The sequence below is a fragment of the Anabrus simplex genome, chromosome 6 (genome assembly GCF_040414725.1).
Source record: "Anabrus simplex isolate iqAnaSimp1 chromosome 6, ASM4041472v1, whole genome shotgun sequence".
Lineage (NCBI taxonomy): Eukaryota > Metazoa > Arthropoda > Insecta > Orthoptera > Tettigoniidae > Anabrus > Anabrus simplex.
Window position 1 is genome coordinate 167520874 of NC_090270.1, and position 27472 is coordinate 167548345.

General features: G+C 37.9%; 1 protein-coding gene across 3 annotated transcripts in view; it reads left to right on the forward strand.

Moving 5' to 3' along the window:
• Window positions 1-14494, forward strand: part of Axn (protein axin) — a 293900-nt gene extending 279406 nt beyond the window's left edge. For all 3 annotated transcript variants that reach the window (XM_067150025.2, XM_067150027.2, XM_067150026.2), the window contains one exon: window positions 13510-14494. In XM_067150025.2, coding sequence (XP_067006126.1) covers window positions 13510-13636 — 127 coding nt within the window. In that variant the 3' untranslated portion in view covers window positions 13637-14494. The remainder of the gene's footprint in view (window positions 1-13509) is intronic.
• The last annotated feature ends 12978 nt before the right edge of the window (window positions 14495-27472 follow it).

Here is a 27472-nt window from a genome sequence, read left to right on the forward strand (position 1 = left end):
CTCTTAAGAGGGCCTTCGATCTGCACAGATCAGATGGCATTATTCATGTGAGCAGGGGAAGCCAATAGGTTGGCGTGGATCTGATTGTGCCTGGAATAAGCTGCATGCTGTTGTTCAGCTGTATATCAACATATCAGGTATATGGGATATTAAGCCATACAGGAGAACAGTACTTTGCACTGAAATAAACCAGACCAAGGGCAGAATGTTGTAGAGTGCTTGCAATAGATCCCCAAGTTGTCCTGCACAGTTTCTGAAGAAGATAGTTTCGAGTTTTCATAGCTAAGTTCAATAGATGTTGCTTGAATGATAAAGTTCTATTCAAGGTTATGCCTACATATTTAGGAAACCAGTTATGAAGAAGAGTTCTATTGCGGAAGCTTATGTTCAATTTGGTGTTGGTTATTTAAATGGAAGCATACTTGCACAAGGACCAAGTCTCCATTTTTTGAAATAGACCTCTAGATTGGACAGGTCCCTTGTTAGGATTTCCTCAGTTTTCTTGAGATCTCTGTGTTGTGTGACTAGTGCAATATCATCAGCATAACAGAATTTCCTGCAGTTTGACTTCGGAAGAGCAGAGATGTAGAGTATAGATTGAACAACAGAGGGGACAGAACTGATCCTTGGGGTAAGCCATTCTTGAGTTTTCTCTCTGTGCTCTTACTGTTGCCGGAGCACTCCTGGAATCTCCTGTCACTTAGCATGTTGATAACTTGAACGATGGTTCTACAGGGTATGACTTTGAGGAGCTTGTACATCGTACCTTCTCTCCAGACAGTATCAAAGGCAGCAGTGAGATCTATAAATGCCTCAGTATATGATGTGAGTGATAGTACTTGATCACAACAATTGCGACTTGGTCTAAAACCTGCCTGACCTGCAGGAATGTGTGCTAAGATTCTGAGGTTAATTCTGTTAAAGATAAGCCTCTCAAACAGTTTGTAACAGCAGCTGAGAAGAGCCAGCGGTCGAAAACTTTCAGGTCTATTGGCGGGTTTTCAAGGTTTTAGAACAGATATTATCTTCACCTTCTTGAATTCTGGTAGGATTTCTCCAGTGTTTAAAAGGTCTGTAAAGAACTCTGCCAGCCATCTGTTGGCATTCTTACCCATGTGTACGAGGAATTCTGGGTGAACTCCATTGAAACCAGGAGCTTTACCGGACTTCAGGTCTTTGAGTAAGGCATCTTTTTCATCAGATGTGAAGGCACGAGAGTAGTCTGATTTGTGAGGCATCGTTAATTTCAGAGCTCGAAGCTGTCATCTGATGAACCATGTGTGTTTCGTATTTGCTGGCACTCGAGATGTTGCAAGAGTATGAGACTATTTGATCAGGCGTCACCTTGGGTTAGTTTTTAACAACTGGTGCGTTTTCTCCCAGGTTAAGGAGGCTCCATGCCCTTCTGCTGGAGTGAGTGAAGTCTATATTTTCTACAGTTCCTGCCCATCTTTGCCTTTGGTTAGCGTCCAAACTTAATATTAGTTTGTCAGCAACTTGTAAGTCTCCACTTTGTTGGAAGTCATTGTAAAATACTTCACTCTCTGCGCTCTAACCAGGGATGTATTCTTTCCTATACCTTCTCGGCATGCTTTTCTTGGCTGCCGACATCACTGCGCCTAAAAAGCGTGTATAGTTTTGGTGCTTCGGCTGGATGCAGCGAAAAGACATATCCAGCTCAGCAGAAAACTTAGTTCAGTCAGCTTTCTGAAAATTCCACCGGGCATGTGGTGTAATCTTACAATTGGGATTGAGATGCCAATTTCTACTATTACTGGTCGATGCTGGCTGATGGGGAAGTTCCCAGTCACTTTTCATGTGATGTGCAGAGGATAGCCATTTTCATTACAGCTGGCAAAATGCAAATCAGGATTAGTATATTTACTCCATGCAGCATCGGAAGGTGCCATGATCTTTGGCATCAAAAACAGGTGAAGATTGTTGACTTCAGCCCATTGTGAGAGTTCATTCCATCTTTCTCTGAGACTCCTTGATGCAAATTCGTTCCTTTGTGGAATGAAGAAATTACAGCAGCTAGAAAAGAACGATGTTGCGCTCATAAACGCTATCATAGACAGCCTACTGTGGCCAGCTTGGCAACATTAAAAATAAACTCTGCACTAAGATACTGTTTCTTATTCGGCACTATTAGGCCTAATATATGTCACACTGTTACTGTCTGTCTCACTGTTTTCATGGCTAGAAGATATACAACATAGCCTGAATGTATTTTTAACACAAGTGTTCCAAATAATATTTTACCATCTTACCCTACACAAGTTTACAGTATAATACGCTAAAACACGATGAAAGCAATACCTCGCGTCAAACAAACTTGCTGCGTAACGTTCATGGCACACAGGACATGCCCAGAGCATGCCAACCTCACAAAGAAATAGAAAATGAGAATGTTATATTCCCTTTGTCGGAGAGAATATGGTATGTGCTTGTAGTTAGAGATACCATGGATCAGCCAAAAGTGTACACGAGTCATCTGTTGCGTTAAATCTGAATAAACGGTGTTTGAAAACCGGCCTTTACAGCATCGGATCTCATCGGATCATGGCAGTTTTACGATTCGCAGAGCATCGGCTTACATCGGATCTTGGCAGCCATTGGGTTAAGACTGGTCACGCATCCCAGCGACATATTGATATATGGTCCATCAGTACAATTTTCGTTGAGTTCATTTTCCCATGCGTGTGTGTAAAGGAAAATATATCGGGATATACTTCTTGGAGTGTTCAACCGAATCTGGATAGAGGGCGAGTTTCCATCACAGTGGCGAAAGGAAATAGTAATTCCTCTCCTCAAGCCTGACAAAGATCCTAAGTATGCAGGAAGTTACAGACCTATTTGTCTCACTAACTGTCTGTGTAAACTGTTTGATAGGATGGTGAATTGCTGACTTGTGTGATGCTTGGAGAAAAGGACTTTTGTCCGAGTACCATTGTGGTTTAGTTGTTTTTTTTTTAATTTAGTTTATTAGCCACCTAATCAGTACAGTTTACTCTCAAACAGTACTAGTTTCGACTGTACATAGTGGTCATCCTCACCTATTAATCATAAAATTAGAATTAGGACATAGTGACATCATAAACAAAAGGGGAGGGGTGGGGTTAAACCTCCTGAGTTTAACAAACACACAAAATACACTAGTGTACACATTAACACTTTAGCGTCGACGTGTACATTTGCTTTTTCTGTGGTAAACTGCTGAAATGCCGTATACATTTTTCAGGTTGTTGTGGGCTACGGATGTTCGTAATTTCATTCGTAGATGATAATCAGAGACATATTTTATGTTCAAAGTTACTATTTTTGTGTCCCCCCCATTGGGGTGACATATGGTTATTAGGTTGACTATGCAACAGAGAAAGCGCATGTCACCCCTACAGGGGTGACGTAGGGGTGACGGCCTTTTTACCTTTGTTGTTGTGGAACACTGTGCTCTGTACTGTGAGCTGTTGATTTACGCGCCTTTCAACGAGTTCCTTGTAATTTACAGTTTTCTGACAAGAAATTAATTCATGTTATGTGTTTCTGTGTTGAGTAAGCCATGATTACCGATAGAGAGATAGAAGAACAACCTGAAAAGGGCTTGAGTGTTGAATCAAGAGATGTTGACATTTAGGATTTGCAATGTGATGCCACCTTTTCCGAGTCAGAATTCAACAATAGTTTGTGTAGTGAGGACACTAGCAAAGATTCCGGTGCTGCATCGGGCAATGATTCAACCAAATCATCAGCCAGTGACAATTACTGGGGAAGATTCCCAGGTTTGCAGAAACATTTTTTTTATTCACACGTAGCCCCGGTTTACAATTTCATCTGAGTGCTAAATCTCAACCAGTATGTAAGAATAAAGCAATAATAGACTCCAATCCACATTATTTTCCTTGCCATTAATAATTGAATTCTGATAGTTGCGTATGTCACCCCATATAGGGTGACAAATGTCAGAGAAATTCCACTGTTTGTTGCGCAATGCCCAGCGTGCTGAGAAATGAATGGGCACTGCACTGCACTTTATGAACACCTTACGTGAACAAGCAATGCAATACAACAGCGAATGGTAGCGCTAGTTTCGTGCGACAGCCTAAAGTTGAAAGGTCTGGACACACTGCCGTGTCACCCCATGAGGGGTGACATACTATATTTTGTATGAGGGTCCGTCACCCCACATGGGGTGACATCGTCTTCAAAGTGTTAAAATTCACACCTTACACATTTGATAAATGGTCAAGTGGATTTTAATAGAAACTATTAGGTCACAAGATTAATGACACTTAAAATGATTTCAAAACTGCACTTGTGTCGACGAAAATATGTCGTAAGAAATCATTGTCTATTAGCAGTCCCATTATGGATCATAGTAAAATATGCATTGCAAGAAAATATCACAGTATTGATGAAAATAAAATTGATTAATGATTGATGTGTTTGTCAATGCCGTATCACTTCTTTTGTTACAATAATATGAGGGATATCCCGGTGTTATGAAAGCAAGTCCATCCGTCCATAAGGGCGTTAATAGGGGGATATCTAAAAGAGAAAATAAAGAAAATTACTTGACGAATTGAAAAGAAAATCACAGGACTGTGAATGATAAAGAGAAAAACTTACCCTTCGAGGTTGCAGTGGTGCACCCAGCACACTGTCAGTGTCAACTGCACCTTTGAATTTGTTGTGACATAGCAGAGGAGGAAGCAGAAGGAAGGGGTGTGAGAGCTGAGGTAGGGAGGGAAGAGAAAGGGGAAAGTTGGAATGTGGAAGGCAGGAGAGGAGGAGGAGGAGGAGGAGGGGAACTGTTAGGAGATCATTTGTATGACTGTGACTTGTAATGGACCTTTTAGCATAATACTTGGATGCTAAGGGAATAATTGGCTCAAAGAGAACATTAGCTTTTTGGAAATTTCATTTAAATTAAAAATAGGATTAGAAAACTGGTCTAAAGATATAAAGTACTCTTCTAGGGAATTAAGAAAGAGGCCTTTTTGACTGAAACAGAGTATGTCCAAATCTTGTTGCATGGTGGAGAAATGATGATTAGCCTCATTAAAGTGTAATCTCAAAGCCGAGTATCTGTTATGCTTGACTGCGTTTACATGCTACAAATACAGAGTTTTGAAACTACTCCCTGTTTGACCAATATACCAGTACATACTGCTGCAATCAAAACATTTCAGTATGTACACGCATCTTATACATATGCTCAGGAAGTAAAGGAACATTTGAACATTGGGAATACTGACAAAACCAGAAGAGAGAATGCATTGATAGAAATAATATTTCAGGGAATTGCAGAACGTGAGAAACCAGACAAGTGGAGAAGGTATCCAGGCAGCAGGAATAAAAGTAGTAACAGACAAGGAATTCAGACGTTACAATGACAGAGATGAAGGTGGGAAAAGCTGTGGGATTTGATGAAGTAGCCATAGAAATAATCATGGCTGCAGGACCAGCAGGACTCCAGTGGACTTATAGAATATTTCAAGTGTGTATGGAGAGAGGAAAAAATGCCTGAGGATTGGAAAATGAGATAAAATGATATGCAGTAACTACTGAGGGATCACCATCCTCTCCCATGTTGCCAAGATAATGGAAAGGATATTGGAAAGAAGAATTAGAGAACAGGTGGAAGGTCAGTTAAAAGAGGAATAATTTAGATTCAGAAGTGGAAGGTCAACAGTAGAACTCATTTTCATTCTGAGACATCATGGAAAACTGGGAATATGGGAAGGATATTGTAACCGGAAATATTATTCAAGTCGGCTAGCTAGGTATAAGACTGACACAAGGTGTGTCCAGTTCCTATCTGAAATGTTACAGAGAGGAGAGGTTGGCATGAAATAAGTATAATGGAATATTTTAAATGATTGAAATGTTTATTTATGAAATAAATGTCAAAAATTCCACATCACCTCAGTACAGAAGCTTTTGTGAGTGTCCTTTTTGGTCTGGGCTGATACTGTACACTGCGGTTCTGCTATTGCTCGTTCACCCCTGCATCGTCTTCCAATGGAGGTCTGGAATTTCTCGAAATTCTAGAAGATCTTGAAGTTCTCAATTCTAGAAGGTCCCGAAGCTCTTGTGTATGTGGAAATAGAACACGGCAATGCACTTATGCCCGAAATGTACTCGTTTGACTTCTGCACAAAGTTATCAGTAGTAATGGTTTCAAAATAAATCACTAATTACGACAGAATGTCACTGAAATCTGATCGCACTTGAAAACTTTAGAGTAAATGTTGTAGTTGAACACACAAATGCATTTCATAGTTGAAGTCAGATCGAATTGAATGTGTAATGGGATCAAATTCGTATTGCAAAATAGAATTGAATTTGTGGTGCAATCAGCCACTTTCAGTAATTTCAGTAATAAATTGTAAATAAAGCTTTCATCTTGTGAATTTAGTCCGTTCACTTGATTATAAACAGAAATATTGTAATGCAAGCATAGTCTTTTCGAGAACAGTCCTTGGTTTGATCTATTTACAGGTACAAGAACGCGATAATGTCTTTCATGCGTAAGACACAAGTCCTGAATTTAGTCCCGTTCACTTCACTTGATTATAAACAGAAATATTATAATGCAAAAACAGTCCTTGGTTTGATCTACAAGTTCTATCTTAAGAATGTGAGAAATGTCTTTGGTACGTAAAACACAGGTTTAAGGAATCACAAGTCGTGACAAAGTCCTACTTAGAATGCTGTTCACTTGAGAAATTCTAAGTTCGATCATAATGTTTTACTCAGTTAAACATGTCAATCACTTGGAAAAGAATTAGACAAACAGTTTGAAATTTACTGTCAGAAAAATTCCTATCACCTTTGGATTTGTACACTGAGTTATATTTAATCACTTTAAAATACGTTGCACTCGTGAGAGAAATAAAATACAAATTCTCATAATACTTCAGCTGGTCATTAAATAGTTAATCACTTGGAATACATGTAAAATTAACGTCTTAATTCACAGTGGAACTTCCCTATCACACGCGAGCGGTGTTGAAATTTCTAAGTCCGATACGAAGCATCGTAAAGTTAAAGTTCTTGTCATGCAGACTTTCAAACACTCGACGAGAATCAAACTTGTAACTCACATCACGGCGGTGTATAACCATCAGCCGACCGTTCGGTCTCGACTGTGAAACTTATCTGACTGACTTGATAAGCATATATGCTCCCCTCTTATACAAGATTCTGGAGATTTGAGGCTATTCTATTTTATTTAGTATCTCTCTTAATCTTCGTTGGATTTCCTTCAAACTTAAGGACGATGATGGCAAAAAATTGGTTAACACGGCATTGTTCCTGTAATCGTACTCTAGTCCAAACAAGAGTTATTAATGATAGAACATTTAGAATGTTCTCCCAGCTGACGTAATGTAGTGTTGACCGAGATGTAGGACGTGACGTCACACGCTCCACGTTGCTCGCAGCTGACATGCTTGTAGCCGGTTGGGTGTTAGCGCATGGCGTGGAACTTGACTTTAAACATCGGGAACTCTGTTTTGGACCAGCATTTCTGGTACAATATGGTAATGACTTTTATAGACATAGAAAAGGCAGTAACTATTACAGCTGTGTGAAGACAACAGTGAGTAAAACAGAATGGATTATAATTGTCAGTGGGCTAAAACAAGGGAATGTGTGGTCACCTTTACTGTTAGTAATGGTGATGGATGTCATTGTAAAGGCAGCAAGGGAAGATTATAGATGGGAAAGAATGAATGTTACGATACTGTAATCCAGGAAGATGATGAGGAAGAGGTACAAAAACAGTAGAATGTACTGAATAGAAGAATTGAACAATGGGGTTTGAGGATCAACGTCGAGAAGAGCAAGACAGTGATGAGTAGAAGAAGTAAAAAAAGGAAAGGGAGCTATCAAAATTGAAGACAGGTAACTGGAAATAGTCATACACTTCAAATACTTGGGAAATAAACTGACAGGAAATGGAAAACTGGATATGGAACTTAGTAGAAGGATACAACCGAAGAGTGTCTTTTATCACCAGGTACGGAGATTAATGTAGACTAAAGATGTCCCAATGAAGATTGAAGAAGTAATGTACAGGGGATATTCCTCTCCTATAATGACATATGCAGCAGAAACCTGGACAATGACTCAGAAAGATGAGAGTAGTACAGGCAGACAAAATGAAATTCCTGAGGAATATGCTACGGATGATTAGGAGAGATAAAGGGAGAAGTGAAGACATACCGTAAAGTGGGGTAACTTCGGCCATACAGGGTAACTTCGGCCACTGATAAATAGCAACACGTATTTTCTCCTGCCTCCTATACTGGAAAAGATGAACCACTTGCAACAACTAAAATGCACATACAATAGAATGCTCTATCAACACTCAGTAGTCCAAATAACATTTGCGGGGTCATTGTTGAGTCAATCGATTTTTTTCGTAGCCCCGACTATTGTCTTGTCTGGTAACAACAGAAAACAAACTGTTCTCTAGCTCCACCGTTCAATTCTCCATTCCAGTGGTTTATGGGGTCAAAATGTAAGTTTGTCTGGTAACTGATCAACGTAATTTGATGCATTTTATTCAAATAGGTTTTTCAGGGAATAGTTTTATGATAAAAGTTGTCCTCTTCAGGGGTAACTTCGGCCATGCCAAGAACGTACAGAAAAACATTACGCGGCCGCAGATATCGTAATTACAATCCTGTTTACTTCAAGAACGGTTTAGAGATTAGTAAAGGCACAATAACAATAAACAGGGAAGTTTATCTCGACAGGGAGAGGAAAGACAGTTTCCATCTTCAGTGATAAATAAACGGATATCAATTGACATGGACGATACACATTTAAGAACTTGATGACAGCCCAGATATTTTCTAATTTAGAAGACAGTGTATTATGAGGACAGTCTACAAAATTGCTTCTTTCCCGACCCCCTTTTCTCTCCATACAATTGGGCTTTATGATTTTTCTACCTTTTATTTATTATCTTTTGTACCATTACAAATATTTATGCAATGCAACATGTAATTTGTAATATCATACAATGCTTGTACGCTTAGGCTAAATAAAATAGTTTGTTCTTTGGGGAAAAAGTGAATTTGATCACTATACATCTGTTTCGCCATAAATCATTTTAATTTGTTTGTGATTGTTGATACTGGGCGTTTTGCAGATTTTTAAAAAACATTCACGATGGCCGAAGTAACACCACATCGAAGAAAACTTTGTTTCTTGAGTTATTTTTATGGCGGCCGATGTTACCCCAAAACACGGGGTAACTCTTTTGATAATCATTATTCATTACTAAATAAGAATGAAAATTATGTTCATATTTAAAAATGAAAGTCAAACATGGCAGAATTTATATTATATTTTTCAGAAAATTAGAGGGAATATTTCACATTTTATTTTTAAAAATATACAAAAAAAGTGGCCGAAGTTACCCTGTTTTATGGTACAAAAAGAGCGAAATATGCAAAAACTATATGAAAAACTGTGACAGAATAGATTGAGTAGCTTTAACTTCATTTTGGACACTTCCACCTGATCAACACTTGTAAATTGTATTGTAGAATTTTATTCTATCTTATTTATAGTAGGACTAGTTTTGGTCCGTTACTAAGACATCTTCAGCTACAAAGATAAACTTAAAAAGCTATACATCACAAACTTTAAAATATGATAAATCTCTATTTTTTTATTTTTATTTATTTTACGCCCACATTGGAGCATGAAATCAATCTATATACAGTCAAGTGTTATGAATATTGGTTACAAATTTGGTTGATGTTTCTTCTTTTGTTCCCAGAAATGTTTCATTCTCTCTGATCTGGCTGCCCGTTCTTCCTCAGTTATGTTGTACTGTTTGCATGTATAGGTGTTCAGTTCAAGTCTCACGTCGTTATTTCTCAGGATCCTCTTCTCTTCTCTGTTTTCAATTTGTTGTTGTTGCTATTTGCTTTACGTCGCACCGACACAGATAGGTCTTATAGCGACGATGGGATAGGGAAAGCCTAGGAAGTGGAAGGAAGTGGCCGTGGCCTTAATTAAGGTACAGCTCCGGCATTTGCCTGGTGTGAAAATGGGAAACCACGGAAAACCATCTTCAGGGCTGCCGACAGTGGGGCTCGAACCCACTATCTCCCGATTACTGGATACTGGCCGCTCTTAAGCGACTGCAGCTATCGAGCTCGGTGTTTTCAATTTGTTGAATTGTCAAGCCTAATTCATTTAAATCTTCTTGGAGTTCTTTGAACCAGTGATTTTTAGTTTTACTTTCCCAAAAGTAGTTAAATAAATATTTCAGTATCCTAGTCTCTGGTAGTCATGATATATGACAGAAAAAAGCAACTCTTCTTTTCCGCATTGTATCTGTTATAGACTCAGTCTCCTGGTATACAACTTCATTAGGTAATAATCGCCATTGTCCATCTACTTGGTGTTTTTTGTTTAGAATTGTTCTAATGATTTGTCTATCTATTTTCTGTAATTTATCTGTAGTTGATTTTGTATTCAAATTGAATAACATTTCACTAGCATAGGTTGCTTCAGGCTTAATAACGGAGTTGTAGTGTTTAAATTTTGCATTTATCGAGGGAGATTTCTTCTTGTAGGTTGGCCAAGTAATGTGTTGTGCTTGTTTTAATTTGGTCATTCTATTATCAACTGATATTTTCTCTTTTAAGTTCCAAGTTATAATCTTTTCAAGATATTTAAATTTATTAACAACCTTAATTTGTTTGTTTTTAGTCAGTGTGGTAGGTGATGTTTCCACTTTGAAGGATAGCATCATTTCTGTCTTATCAAAGGAGATTTGTAATCCAATTTTTGCTGCTATTCGTTCTATATTATAAATTACATTCCTTTTTTGGTTGAGTCTTCATGAATTAGGAATACCATTTACATGTTCATTATGTAACACTATAAAATCTTTGATTTTGTCATGCAATTTTGTAAAAAGCACATTGAACACATTAAAATGCAGATTGGTTTGGACATGTCAAGTGGATGAAAGACTCTCAAGACAAGCACTGGAAAGATTGATGACTGGGAAGGGAGGATGAGGGAGACCATTTTAAAATGTATGGACTCTGTGTAGAACAGCATACCAGCAGGACAATTTAACCTGGATTGGAACACAGTGTTGGAAGAGGAAGGGTGGAGAGACAGGCTGAAGTGGAGAGGAACCTTATTTGCTCCCACCCGGTGTTGGCTGGGAAAGGGGAATTGATGTTGATGACTATATTTGTAACTTTAACTTGCCAGTAAAAGATGTTCTGCTCTTATTCTAATGGCATTTTAATTTATGTAACATACTAGCTTCAAACAATGGAAGTGATCTGTATTTACTCATAACTAAGTATCTACAATTTCTACATCCAAAATGTTAGTTTTTCATCCCTCAAAGTATTGTAACCATGCCATATTAGAGTGAATGATGTTATGTTGTGATAGTTTTTGAAATGCACTACATTGACTGGTGTGTAAGCTTGTGCCCTGTATTAATACTTTTTTTTTTTTTTTTTCCAAAGTATTCCTGTAAATGAAATGGACAGTGAACATAATTTTTATTCAGTTCATAGTACAAACCTGTGTAGATGTTTGTTTACCATCTCTTTCTCTCTGCAATATTCTTTCTTAAGCCAAGGTCAGTATAGGTATAACAGATTACCCACAACGGCTGGCTTGCGGTCATTGGCTATTTGAGCGTGACGTCGCACAGATACCTGCTCTCTGATCACGGGCTCGCTTACCAAAGGAATTTAGTGATTGCAGTATGTTTTAACCAAACAACTGTTATCTCGTGTCCCCTATACCTGCTCAGACTGACTTTGTAAATAGCTGCAGTATCTGGGACATATAATGCGCAACACAGATACAACCTACTCCAAAAAATACTCCAGGGGAAAATTAACAGCAAAAGAGGTCCTAGAAGAAGACTTGACAATCTTAGAGGCTGGTGCAATATGCCATCAGCCGAACTGTTCCGCACTGCCACAAACAAGACGAAAATAGCCATCAAGATCGCCAACATTCGAAACGGATAGGCAGTGAGAGGAGAAGAAGAAGACGAAGATAACAGACACACTAATGTACAATACAAGAGCTAATTGTGTCACAAGACCATGGTTATTGCTAATAGGATTTTAGTGGTCATACTACGCTTCTGAAATCCAGTAAAGTATTCTGAGTTAAAACAAAACTTAGCATTAAATATGACCAATAAACAAGCAAGCGAACAAAAGAATGAACACACACTTCTATTATGATGAAGTGAATCTTACCTTTTCTTTATCTTCTTGACTTTCACCTCCATAATGTTGATACATTTGCTTCCACTTTTTCCTCATGTTTGTTAAGAAATTTTCATATGTGGCTACCAGATCACTACTTAATATCACTTGCACCTATTAAAGAAACTAGGTTCTGTATTACTCCCAACCTCTTCGGACCGTAAGTCCGTTATAAGAACAGAAACGTTTTTCCATATCTCGTACAGTTTGTGACCATGCAGCTGTCAGTTCTGTAAGACCACCGTATGACAGACTTCGAACCCAGGACACCGAACAATACGTACTGTCGTATGTTCCTCCTATGTCTGTTTGGGAATTTAAGTGTGGATGAGTGCTTTCGTGTTTTGTAGCCATCCAACCTGCAATGTAATTCAAGACTTAAACCTTCATTTCAGTGTCAGTTTCACCAGCAAATTTTGGAACAGTATCATATTTGCTTTCTTCAAAATAGCTTTCAGTAGGAGAATATTGTAACTCACAACATGTTATTCCGTACTTCCTCAGCACACATTTGGGAGGAAGCCCTAACAATTCGCCCATTAGATCCCTTTCAAATCGCTATCAGAAAAATGATCGGAACACACCCGGCACAAATCTGCGTTCCACTTCCCATCACACTTACATCTTTGGATCCACTTCTTCATTAATTCCTCATTTTTTGGGGAACTGAAGGATTTGATATTACTTTTGGAGGGATCTTTCCTGATTTTCACACAGCTGTTATTGCTCACAACAGCCGTACACCTCGTACCAGGCATGTTTATATGCAACCAGAGGAAAGGCAATTCAGGTCAAACACAAAATAAAACTGACATAAGAAAGCAGCTATTCACCACAAGGACTAGTCATAGAAAGCACCATGAAACTATAAAATCAAAACTGCAACTCACTTGCACATATTAAAGAAACTCACACACTACTCACATACAGTATTACTGCATAGACTTTTAGCGAGATTGGTCAACCTGGACAGTGGGTAACTGGCTCACGTCAGAACCAAGCATAGCCGAAGCCCTCCGAATGCAGAAACCCCTGTTCTGGGCAACATGTTATATACTAACCTTCTTCTTATGCCTTCTATCCTGTAGTTTTTAAATCATGGGGCCTACTTAACATTGCTTTCATTTCTTTTTCATATTTTAATCTATCTTCTCTTTTTCTCTTCCCATGCATATTACTTTGGAATATTCTAAATGTAGTAAATGTTTGATTGTGATTGTTGCAGGTTTTTCTTTAAGACGGAATGTGAAGATTTGGACATGAAAGTCATCCAAGAAGAAATAACTGATGATAATGAGATCCTGCCCCTTTGGGAAGGCAAGGTTATGGCCCAGGTGAAGCCTATCGAGTGAATGATGTTATGTTGTGATAGTTTTTTGAAATGCACTACATTGACTGGTGTGAAGCTTGTGCCTTGTATCAATACTTTTTTTCTGCAAAGTTAAGTGTTCCTGTAAATGAAATGGACAGTGAAGAGCATTTTTATTCAATTCGTAGTACAAGAATATTACAAATAAAACGTGTGCAGAGGTTTGTTTACCATCTCCTTCTCTGCTGCTATTTTCTTTGTTACACCTTCTTTCCTGTAGGTTATTTTAATCACGAAATGACTGGCCCTACTTAATCAGAGTGCCTTGAGAAACTGGAGTCGGCAGCTCACCTAGTGTGAAGATTTGTAATTAAGTTTCAAGTACCTCGAATCATGTTGAAACACAAACGGTGTATCTTTGTATGTTTTTGTTTCTCTTGTATTTTAAATTATATGCTACTTTATTTTTCTTCTCCTATTATCTTAGGATTTTTTGTTGTGTATTTATGAAATTTACTCTTTGAGCTTCTGTTTTAATAAGCCTAAAAGAGAATAGGGAATTTCGTTGCCAAGTGGATTCAACATTTATATCTGGTTTAACGTGTATGATAAGATTGTACGAATCTAGTGTTTCAAATGCATTGTTTGATTTTTAAGTAGGAAGATATACTTTTGAGTTATCCTTTTATGAAGCCAGAATGCTTGGACTTTTCATATATAAAAATATTTTGTAATCCATGACATTAGAAAATGTAGCTGTAGACTTTGTTATCCAGTGGACAGAAGCTGGGTTGAATGTTGAATCCACTTCCCACCTGTTAATTATAAAAGTACTGTGTACAATCTTAAGCAGCTGCTAATCTGATATAATGGCAGATTATAAATAAAACAGCTTGCAACGATGTTTTGTTTCCTTTTCATTTTATTCTCTCTAGTAATGATATTTTTGCACATATCTTATTTCATATACTTGTCTTTTCCAGTTTTACTTTATAATATACTACACCCCAAATTAATAAACTTGATAAAATTGACTCTCACTAACACCAAATCAAAAGTGAAGTTTAGGGCTGAAACATCAGAGACATTCGAAATTAAAACTGGACTACGGCAGGCAGATAGGCTCTCACCACTATTATTTAATTGTGCTCTATAAATGGTAATGAGGGAATGGTTTAGGAAATGTCCCCCAAAATAAAGATCGGTCGAAAAATCAAAACAAATTGCCTGGGTTTTGCTGACGATTTAGCATTACTAGCAGTGGACATAAAAGAAGCAAAAACCCAGATATCAGAACTTCAAAACATTGCAAATAAAAATTGCCTCAAAATATCATTTGAAAAAACAAAAATTATGCCCAAAAAACCAACACAACTAAAAGAAGTTACCATAAATGGTAATAAAATCAAAATAGTAACTCAGTTTAAATATCTTGGAGAAATAATAACACATAACCTAAATGAAAAAAAATCTCAAACCAAACAAGAACAAATAGATTAGCTAAAGCACAAAAATTAACATGGGATATCTACAAAAAGAAATGTCTATCAATAAATGCAAAAATAAAACACTACAACACATTTATAAAACCAGAAGCTAAATATGCAGCAGAAACACTTTTTTACCTGAATAAACAATCAAAGACTGACAGACTTCAGAAAATTAAGGAGGATTGGAAGAACCTGCATCAACAAAAAATACCAGAAGGATGGACAGTGGCGGTTAATACCTAACAAAGTCATGTACAAGGAGCTAGAGCTAGAACCCATTACACATATGCGTAAGAGGAGATTGGGATTCTTTGGACATATCATGAGGATGCAGGATTCGAGTCTTCTGAAACAACTAGTACAACACAATCTCGTCTCATGAATGTATCGCAGAAAGACATGTATTTCATTTGAAAGTTTTCTGCGCATTTGTTGATTACAAGAAAGCCTTTGACCTTTTCTAGACAGGAAGAAATTCGTAGAAAAACCAGAGCACTCGCTTGGGAAAAATCATGCTGTGGTGGGACTACTATAGCAGAGTGGTAGTAAACTACTCCCTTGCTTCATCAGCAGAGATTATCCAAACAAATTGAGTATTACAAGGAAACCCCACGAGCCCCATGCTATTCAATATTGCAATATCGGACATCATCAAAGCAGTATATCGCTCTGTATATATGCAGATGACATGGTTCTTGCTTTGATAAACAGAGGTGACCTACAGAATGCACTAGATGCCATATCAAAATGGGCAGATGACAACAACTTCCAAATAAATGAGAGAAAAACAGTTCAGATGATCTTCCAAAAGCAGGGAAAAGTAGTTGCCCATGATCTGATTACCTGCAAGGGCCAACCACTCAGAATTGTCAACACAAATATCTTGGCGTTACCCTACAAACATCGTCCTCCTCCTTCGAAGCCCATGTAAAAGAAAGAGTCATGGCAGCAATGAAGGCAACTATGACTGACATAAAGAATGTACAGCAACTATCAATTGAAAGGGCTATGACCTTGTTCTACGCCAAAATATTGCCAACCTTGCCATACGGTATTGAAATCATCTGAACAGTAAATCAAATCAAAATCTCTTTATTTGCAAATGACGTGTCCACCTCGGTGGCAAATGGTACACTAAAATACATTATTGTCAAGCACTAAATTTTAAATTAACAAGAGAAGAAATTTTTTCTAGAATACAATAATATACAATTTATGCTAACAATTTTTTTCTATTAAACACACAGCTCATCCTTAATAAATTAATATTGTTTACAAAATTCTACTTATAATATCTCCTATACTTACAAACATTGTCAACTCATATACAATATGTGTAATTACTTCAAATAATACTATACAACTGGTATCAGATTAAAATTTACATTGCATTTATTTACTTATTAATTTTTTTACCCATATTTGAACCTACGTAGCATAATGACCTGCTGCGTCTTAACCAGAGCCTCTTTTGCCAACACTTTTCAGAATTCCTAAAGGGCCTTCACAGCTACCGTAGCGGTCCCATGGCCCTCGAAGTCCCCACTGTACTTCACCCCTACAGGCAGTCCTCTACTTCGGCTGTTCAAACTCCATGGACCAGGGGATGGAATTAATTTTTTCACACACATTTTTTATTTACAATAGCCTGCACTGGTCGAATGCCCTCTAACATTTCCTTTATTTTCTCTGTTGCTGTTTATTCTCTTCTTGAATATCTGTACAGATTTTGGAAAAGGATCAAACGCTACCCCTGGCAAACTGTTCCACTTCTTCACGCCCTTCCCAATGAATGAAAATTTACCCCAATCGCTCCTGCTAAAATTCCTTCTAATTTTATACTTGTGGTCAGTTCTTCCGATATAATTATTTTCCAACTGAAGCGTCTCACGGATTTCTCCCCATGCTGCTTCTCCGGTATAGGCTCTATATAATCCTATAAGTCTAGTTTTCTCCCTTCTCTTACTTAAAGTTTCCCACCCAAGTTCCTCTAACATTTCTGATACACTACTTTTTCTCCTGAAATCCCCTGTTACAAATCTTGCTGCTTTCCTCTGCACACTATCTATTTCTTTTATTAGGTATTCTTGGTGAGGATCCCAAACACTGTTTGCATATTCCAATAATGGACGAACCATACTTAAGTAACTTTTTTCTTTTAATTCTTTGCTGCATCCTTTAAGTAGCCTCATTATGACATGTAACGATCTGTATGCTTTCCCAACAATGTCGTCAACATGACCCTTCCAGTGCAAATTACTTTCAAATCTCACACCTAAGTATTTGCACTTGCCATCTTCTGGGATAACTACCTCATCCAAAGTATATTCAAATTCAGTTTTAAAGCTCCTGTTTGTAAAAGTTGTAACGGTTGATTTGCCTCCATTAACCTTCATATTATTTTCTTCAACCCATTGTTGGATACTCTCAGGATCCCTTTGTAATTCTGAACAATCCTCAATGTTATTTATTTCCCTATAAACAATTGTCATTTGCATACAATCTTATTTTTGATGTTATATTGTTCCCTAAATCATTTGTGTATATTAAGAAAAGTAACGGACTGATTTACTACCCTGTGCAGTTCCCTTCCAAACTTTCTCTTCCTGTGATATATTATTTCCTACTTTGACTTTCTGCCTTGAATTTAGAAATGTTCTTATCCAACATATAACCCTTACGTCCAATCCTATTCCCTCCAATTTCTTTAATAATATTCCATGTTCCACTCTATCAAAGGCTTTGGAAAGATCTATGGCTATGCAGTCTAACTGGCCTCCTGAAACCAACTGATCTGATATGTCGTGCTGAAATCCCACCAGTTGTGCTTCACAAGAAAATTTTTTTATAAGTCCATACTGGCTCCTCATGAACCAATTTTTATCATCACATATCCCTCTGATGTACTTTGCTATTAAACTCTCCAGTATTTTACAAACTATACTGGTCAGGCTGATTTGTCTGTAGTTCTCTGGTTTCCTTTTATCACCCTTTCATTTAATAATTGGTATTATTATAGATTACTTCCATTCTTTTGGTATTACACTATTATTTATGACATAGTCAAAGAGAAATTTTAAATAAGGCACTATGTACCACCCCGTGTCTTTAATATCTCCCCAGTAATTTGATTACTTCCTGCTGCTTTTCCTTGCTGAAGCAGTTGGATTTCTCTGAAAATATCTTCATTTGTGAATGAGAAGCTTCTTGTTTCCCTCTGTCTCTCTCCCTCTCTATCTTCTGTTTCGGTTTCCAACTCTTGACAATCATCTACTGAATCTCTAAATTCCCTACTAAATAGATTTGCTTTCTCAGTATCTGTTAAATAGTGTTCACCCCCTTCTCCCACCATTGTAGGAATTTGGATTCCTTTTCCTTTTTGATTCTCGATATATGAATACAGCTTTTTCCATTTCCCTTTGTGGTCATTGCCCTCTTGAAGTATGCCATTCATATATTTCTCTTTTGCTTCCTTTTTCACTCTATTCAATTCTCTCATTAGCTGTTTTCTAGTTTCTCTATTATCCCTACCCTCTTTGATTTTCCTGTTTACTATTCTACATTTACTTTTTAATTTTCTTATTTTACTTGTATAATAAACAGGGTCTGAGGTCATTTTACCCTTCTTAACAGGTACAAATCTCTTCTTTCCTTCCCAAATGATTCCGTTAAATTTAGCCCAAAGTGTATCCACATTACTCCCTTAACTTATCCAACAACTGAAATGTGATTTAAGGTAAGTCCCAAATTCGTCATTTTTGGTACGAGTCCTACATCCATTATTACAGCCTTATGGTCACCTATTCCTTCAATTACCCCAGTTTTATCAACAATTTCCCATGGTTTAACCAAGAATACATCTAGCAAGTTATTGAGACGAGTCGGTTCTTGTACTACTTGTGTAAATCCTCCCTCCCAAATTAACTTATTTGCCAGTTTCTGTTCATGGGCTTCACTTGCAGCTCCATTCCATTCAACTTCAGGCAAGTTTAGATCTCCCCCAATTATTACCATATCATTATTATTGTTTTTATAATTATAATCTATTATTTTCTCGAATATTTCCATGTCTCTTTCCTCTCTTTCAGGCCTGTATGTTCCTATAATTCCCACCTCCTTCATATTATCACAAACTAATTTTATCCCTAATATTTCATCCCTTTCATCGGTAAACCATTCATGTGAACATTAAGTTTCCTTTACCAGAATAAACACCCCCCTCCCATTTTATCTCCTTGATCTCTACGATAGACTGTATACCCTTCTGGAAATACATCTCTATTACCTACCCCTTCTCTCAACCACGATTCCACTCCTATCACCACATCAGTCTCATAAGATTCTATCAATGTACCGAATTTTAATTGTTTATTTACAACACTCTTGACAGTTTACCAAGAGCAATCTCAGACCCCCTTCCTCCCTAAAACTTGTCTGTTGCAATTGGGTAACATTTGACTCATGAGTTGAGAACTTCCCTGGAACCCAGATCCTTGTACATAGATTTTGATTTAAGGATTTGGGTTTTCTGGCAAGTTTCCCTGTATATGCCAGTTTAGTGGTATGGGTTTTCTTAAGTGCAGATTAGTTTGCAAATCTCTGTTGAGAATTGTAGCAATTTGTCCACAGAGGGTTGCTTTTCCATTGCCATTCAGATGTAACCCATGCCTAGTGAACATTTGCCTGCCAAGACCGAAAGTATCTACTACATAGACATTTCTAAAACTCTTACATAATCTCTTCATTTTTATATTTACATCATGTACAGCTTTGTTCACACACAAATCCTCTAAAAGGTCATACCTGGGTTGCACATTAACTACTTTTGAGTCAGGTAGTTTGCAAATCTTACCTCTGAGGGTCGTAATTAGTTTCCACCTTCATTTGCAGCAGTGTCATTTGTACCACTCACAATCACCACATAATTGTCCTTCTCTAACACAGGATCACAACTTGAAAGGGCGTCTTCAGTTTTGGCACCTGGTTTTATTAGTCCTAAAACTTCTGTTTCTGGATTCTGCAGCTCATCCTTGATGCCTTCTTCCATACCCCGCCCTTGACTGTCTGCGTAGAGATGAATTTTTGGGGATCTTGACTTTTGGTTGGTTTTCTTCTTCTGTAGGTTACCTCCACTGGATTTAAAATTATTCGGAAAACTTGATGTGTCTTCTTCTGGAACTTGTTGCAATTACTGAAATCTATTTTGGCACTGCAAAGAGTTTTTTTCCAGTTTTAAGTAGTACGTAGTTTCTCCCATATGTTTAACATAAGGCCTAAAATGGCTACATGTCACCTCCGTCCACGGCGATCTTTCTTCTCCAATGTCTTCTTTATCTTCCAGTTTCTTTATTCTGTTCTTTCTTTCATTTTCAAGTTTCAGAGCACATAAGTCTTCTTGTAGCACTCCTAAAATCTTAAGCATAGTTTCATAAGTCTCTCTTTCTTGTTGTTCTGCCTCACTACCAGTTTGTTTACATTCGGGACACAGCCACACACTTTCTTCAATATCAGTCCTATTTGCAATATGAACATCAACATCCACACTATAGAGGAGGTAAAAATGCTCACTTTCTGAGAGCTCCTCTTGGTGTGTCTAAATTCACTCCCTCAAGATTGGTGTATGCACAGACAAGTGAAACATTCCTTATTGAAAATCTCAAGATAAAGTATTTTTGCCTTCTACTGGTAACTCGACAAAAGTGCTGAAAAAGAGGCGACAAAAGAGAAGGGAGATATGGAGTGACTTGTACTGTACAGACATGGGCGCCCATATGACAGTTTCTAGAGGAGGGCCCAGACCTGGGGGTACGTAGTAATTTTAATATTTTGGAAGATAAATGGCGATTTGTATTCTGCACTAGAATAATCCACGGTATCCCCTGCCTGTTGGTGGTGAACGGTACTACCGCTTTTACATAATACTGACTTTAAATCATTTTCTTGAAAGGAAAACACGTGACTACACTAGCTTTTTGCCTTTCCCAGAGAGCTAGAGGGGGGCCGCGGCCCCATCTTGCCCCCGGGTATGGGCGCCCTTGTGTACAGATGCCGTGATGACTATAGTGTAGAAACAAGCTAATTACAGCCTTAGACACCTTGTAGCACAATTCACAGTCCACGGATTTCATTTCAAAATATGTTGAAACAAGCGATTTCACGAACCGTGCCCTGACTGAATCTGTGATCTGTGGAAGAAAGATTATTATAGTAACCATGCAATGGTCGGTAAACAAAGAGTGGACTCGCTATCTTCTGCAGATCGTGTGCAACTCTCGTTCATTATTATCTGGTCATTGGCTGCAGTTATCTTATATGTTGTTTTAAGAGGAAGTACAACTGGGCAACCTGTCGTATCCTAGGGAATGGACAGGCTGGGCACTAGGGTTCAAATATCAGATTGACCTTATAAAAGACACTTTCTGACACCATTAAATTCTTACTCTAATTTATTTTAAACAGATTGTCAAGTATACCCTTTTCAACAACACTACAGCACACCTGTAATTATTCTTCTCTCAACATTAATTTTAAATAATCAGTTTATCAGTCTCAGACTTCTTTAGGAAACGCACACACTTCTACATTTCGCTATATAACACTTATTAATTCTCTTCAGTCTTTGAAGTCTCTTAACTAGTTGATACTTATCTCGGGTTTTGAAGCTTCTTCTTGCTTCTTTCTTGAATCCTCGCTGTAGGGTTCCTCAGATTCTTTGTGACAGTTTCAGGACTTGAACACAGAACTCTTTCTAAGGTGAACGCGAACTGAAGCTACAGTCTACTTCAAACACTCAATGAATTCTCTACATACTGTCTCTGTGCCTTACCCTGTAGGATACAGCTAACCAGTTCTACTGCTTGGCAGGCTCAACTGCTGCCTAATCTGAATAACTCTTACACTGCTATCTTCACTAACTGATGGCAGGCTCAACTACTGCTTGATCTGACTAACTCCATATACTGCTATCTTCACTGGCTATATTCTACAGTCTGCCTTCTGCCAAGTGACCTAGTGACCGTTCCTTCCCAAGAGACCGCTCCTTGCCAAGTTACCAGAATGACCATGAGTCTCCCTTGTCACTCCCTTTTATCATGTCTCTGAGCTTCTAGAACAAGTCATCCCCTACTACAATGTTCCCTCACATCACTGATTTGTTAGCTTCCTATTGGTTACTTCAAGTGTGGTCCCACCCATCTCCTGCACAGAATATTTCTAGAAGGAATGATTGCACCACTATGTGTGTTCTTATATTACAGGACACCTCCCTATGTGACCAACAACAGGCTTGCTTTTCCTGGTCCACCCAATTTGAGCCTCCAGCTATGACCTTCTGGTCTGTTTACTTCCTTCTCTGACAAATATTCTTGTTGCCCAATATTGCTTCACTCTCTGGGTCACTGAATGTTCCAAGTTGAGACTAGCTTTAAGAAATGCTTTTAATTATAATTGTAATTCTGCACTTATTCACTGCACTGATATTTGATTTACACTTAATCACTCACTTCCACTGTTTTTTCTTTATCTTCTCTTTATATGTTACCCTTAAACTACTTATGATTATTAGGGATTCTGAGTGGGAGGTCACAGATCGAACCCCGTTCGATGCGCTCTCTTCATAATTTCCCATGGAAGGACGTGTTGTAAATTGGTGCTCGCGACAAACCAACCTCTTAACATTTGCAAGCGTATAATACATGGCAATTTTAAAGCAATTATTCTACATATTCATCTGAGTCTTTTGCAAACTGAATTTTATCAGATCTAGATCTTAACATCTATTAGTGAAAGTCTGGACCTTAACATATTATCTCTCCAGTCATCTTCCACGTCTCACACGTAGAAGAGCACTGATTTCACATATGTCTCAAAGATCCTCAATTTAGTCTTTGTTCTCAATTCTCGGGACTTCCACACCGGCCAGAGCTGGGCAGAGGCCCCTTTGGCCTTCTTTATCCTATTTTGGACATCTTCATTTGCCCCTCCACTTCTAGAAATGATACTTCCTAGGTAACAGAAGTTGTCAACTCACTCTATCTCATTCTCTAATACCAGTGGGTTCATGTTTCTGGCATTGATCCTTAGCTCCTTTGTCTTGGCAATGTTTATTTTGAGCCCCACCTTTTGTGCTTCCATTTCGAGGTCTTTCATTTTCTCAGTGATATGAGCGATATGAATGAGATAATAGATGTATATCATCTGCAAAGTCCATATCTTCCAGAAGATCTATCACCCCCCATTGTATCCCCTCTGCTTCCCTTCAACCACTTTTCTCATAACCCGATCTAATGTCAACAAAAACAGCAAAGGTGAGAGCAGGCACCCATGTCTCACTCCCGACTCTATTTAAAAGGGCTCTGAAAGGTCTCCACCATGTTCCACTTGGCCGGTGTAACCTCTGTATAGCATTTTTACCATGTTAATGATTTTCGTTGGAACCCCATACCCCTGCATCGCTCTCCATATTGCTTGGCGCTGTACACTATCAAAAGCTCAACGAATGCATAGTACAATGAAGACTGATATTCCATGGACTGTTCTACTATAATTTGTAAATTATTTATTTGGTCTATACAGGATCGGTGTTCTCTAAAACCTGCCTGATCTTCCCGGATCTTAGCCTCCAATGGTTCTCTCAGTCGGTTCAGTATGATTCTTGAAAAAACTTTACTTGGTACAGACAGAGTGTAATTTGTCGCCAGTTGGTGCAACAACTCAGATCCCCCTTCTTTGGTAGTTTTATCAAAATGCTCATCTTCCAGCTTTTCAGTGACTTTATGATCTTGCTCTTCGTCGGCAGGTTGATGTTCACTCTCAATTCCGAAACCTCTCGATTTTCTTCCTCTACTTGATCCGCCTGTACTATGACTGTTTAGCACTTCTCTGAATTGCTCTTTCCATCTTCTCATTTGTTCTTCACTATCCGTAAGCTTCTTACCTTCCTTGGATTTTATTGGCCTGCGCTGATTGAATTTCTTTTAAGACAGCTGTTTTGTAATGTTATAGAGCTATTTTGAATCTCCTTTTAAGTGCTACCTCCTGTGCCAACTCTGCTAGGCTATTTACATGATTCCTTCTATCATTTCTTGCTGCTTTCTTTATTTGTCAGTTCACTGAACTGTTCTATCAAGCTTCTTTTCTTTGTTTCGTTTTAACGCCAACATCTTTCAGTTTTTCAACGTTGAATTTTCTCTTTCCTCTTTGTTTATTTCTTTGGTTTACTGCAGCAGTCTTCAATTTGACTTAAGCTATTACCAGGTAATGGTTCAATCGATAAATCAGTCACTACTGTCCTGCATTTAGGGCAGTCGCCCAGGTGGCAGATTCCCTATCTGTTGTTTTCATAGCCTTTTCTTAAATGAGCGCATAGAAATTGGAAAATTATTGAACATTTCCCTTGGCAAGTTATTCCAATCCCTAACTCCCCTTCCTATAAATGAATATTTGCTCCAATTTGTCCTCTTGAATTCCAACTTTATCTTCATATTCTGATCATTCCTACTTTTATAAACGCCACTCAGACTTATTCGTCTACTAATGTCCTCCCACGCCATCTCTCCACTGACAGCTCCGAACATACCACTTATTGCAGGTTATAAATTTCATTTTCTTTGTCCGTATTGAAGATCTACTTGTGATATAAATTTTGTATTGAATAGGTGGTAATTAACAAAACTATAAGAATTTGTATCACACACACCACTTATTGGAGCAGCTCATCTCCTTTCTCCCAAGTCTTCCCAGCCCAAACTTTGCAACTTTTTTGTAACGCTACTCTTTTGTCGGAAATCACCCAGAACAAATCAAGCTGCTTTTCTTTGGATTTTTTCCAGTTCTTGAATGAAGTAATCCTGGTGAGGGTCCCATACACTGGAACCATACTCTAGTTGGGGGTCTTACCAGAGACTTATATGCCCTCTTCTTTACATCCTTACTAGAACCCCTAAATACCCTCATAACCATGTGCAGAGATCTGTACCCTTTATTAACAATCATATTTGTGATTGCCCCAATGAAGGTCTGTTCTTATATTAACACCTAGGTACTTACAATGATCCCGAAAAGGAACTTTCACCCCCATCAACACAGTAATTAAAATTGAGAGGACTTTTCCTATTTGTGAAACTCACAACCTGACTTTTAACCCCGGTTATCATCATACCATTGCCCAGCATCCATCTCACAACACTATTGAGGTCACCCTGTAGTCACTCACAATCTTGTAACTTATTTATTTCTCTGTACAAAATAACATCATCTGCAAACAGCCTTATCTCTGATTGTACTTCTTTACACGTATCATTGATATATATATATATATATATATAAAAATGAAAACATAAAGGTCCAATAATACTGCCTTGAGGAATTCCCCTGTTAATTATTACAGGGTCAGATAAAGCTTCTAATTCTCTGAGTTCTATTTTCTAGAAACATAGCCACCCATTCAGTCACTCTTTTTTCTAGTCCAATAGCACTCATTTTTGCCAGTAGTCTTCCATGATCTACCCTATCAAATGCCTTAGATAGGTCAATCGCAGTACAGTCCATTTGGTTTCCTGAATTCAGGATATCTGCTATATCTTGCTGAAATCCTACAAGCTGAGCTTCAGTGGAAATAACCTTTCCTGGGTGTGCAAGTTATCAGCCCACAGCACCCAAAGCCCAGTGGAGGGGCTGCCTCCTCCAGTATCTAGGCATGCTGATTTTCTGTCAGGGTTTCTTCCCTTAGCCTTGGGAGAACCAACTTTCTATACTACAGGGCAGTAGCTTCACCAGAGCCTCGTTAGCCACTATTTTCAGGGTTCCTGTAAGGCCTTCACAGCTAATGTAGCGGTCCCAGGGCACACAAGGTCCCCACTGTACTTCACCCTTACAGGCATTCCCCTACTTCTAATGTTGCCTATCTCCCAAGACATGGACGAGGGGTTGGACTTATGGGAGATGTTGTTTTACTACTCTTTTCTTAAATAATTGCAAAGAATTTTGAAATTTATTGAACATCTCCCTCTGTAAATTATTCCAATCCCTAACTCACCTTCCTATAAATTAATATTTGCCCCAATTTGTTCTCTTGAATTCCAGCTTTATCTTCATATTGTGATCTTTCCTACTTTTAAAAACCCCACTCAAACTTATTTGTCTACTAATGTCATTCCACACCATCTCTCCACTGACAGCTCGGAACTTACAAGTTAAAAACTTCATCCTTGTTCTGTATTGACTCATGAACTTTAAATTATAATGGTTGGGGAGATCCACCAAATCGATACAGCTTTACAATCACTCTTAGTGATCAATTACATTTAAAAAAAAGAAACAGTATATCTTAGAAGTGAAGCTTCCATGGTGTGTAGAATTATTGAATTATTTTTCCAGAAAAAGAACTAAATAAACAAAGTACATTTTGGCTCCTAAGAGCCATCTTCAGTTATTCAAATAGTCTAAATTACAATAGATATAAATAAGACATTGTCTACATGATGGTGTGCACAAACATAATAATCATTTAAAACAAGGTCTAACACATTAAAAACTCTGTATACATAGTATGTATCAAGTATATTCAACTTGAATCTTAAAATAAATTCACAGTCCAAATTAAAATTTAAAAATGCCATTTCTTCAAATTAAAACAACCCTATTTTTTAAATCCTTCTTAAAGTTAAAACATATGCCTCTACTGCAATATTTGGTAAAAAAAACTTCTATTGCCAGCATGCGTTAATGGAAGAGGGAAATACTCCTCAAGGTTGAATCCTATGGCTGTATTGAAATGTACGGAACTTTTTCATAGTAATAATCTAGTACAAACACGTATCTGGAAAGAGAAAAGAATCAAACTTATATGGTGAGAACCAAATTATGAAGTACAAATTAGTGAGAAAAAAAAACAATGAAGAGAGAATGAACTTACCCTTATTTTGTTCATTTAGAGCCGACTCCCTTTTTAAGTAACATGACAAGGTTTGGCGACCACTGCTGTGCGTCTAGTGTTGTACCTATGTATTAAATCCTGTAAATAGGGGAAGATGGAGGGGGAAGGTTAGCTGTGTTCATAAATGGAATTACTGGGGTTGCTTTCTTAAACGATTGAGCTTTTTCATTACCTAGTGTTGCCAATAAAGAGGGTATTTGGACAAATAAGGGATTCTTACTTTCAAGGATCTCATTTAAATTATAGTTACTATTGCAAAACTTGTCCAGGGAAATATATCAATTTTCAATAGTATTCAAGAGATTACCTTTTGTAGCTTTCCTAAGGATGGTTAGGTCTTGCTTAATAGATGTAAAAGCATGATTTGCTTCACCCATGGGACTAATCATTACTGAGAATTTCCGGTGCTTCTTCGCATTAATGTGTTCAAGGTAGTTGTGAAGCTACGTCGCAC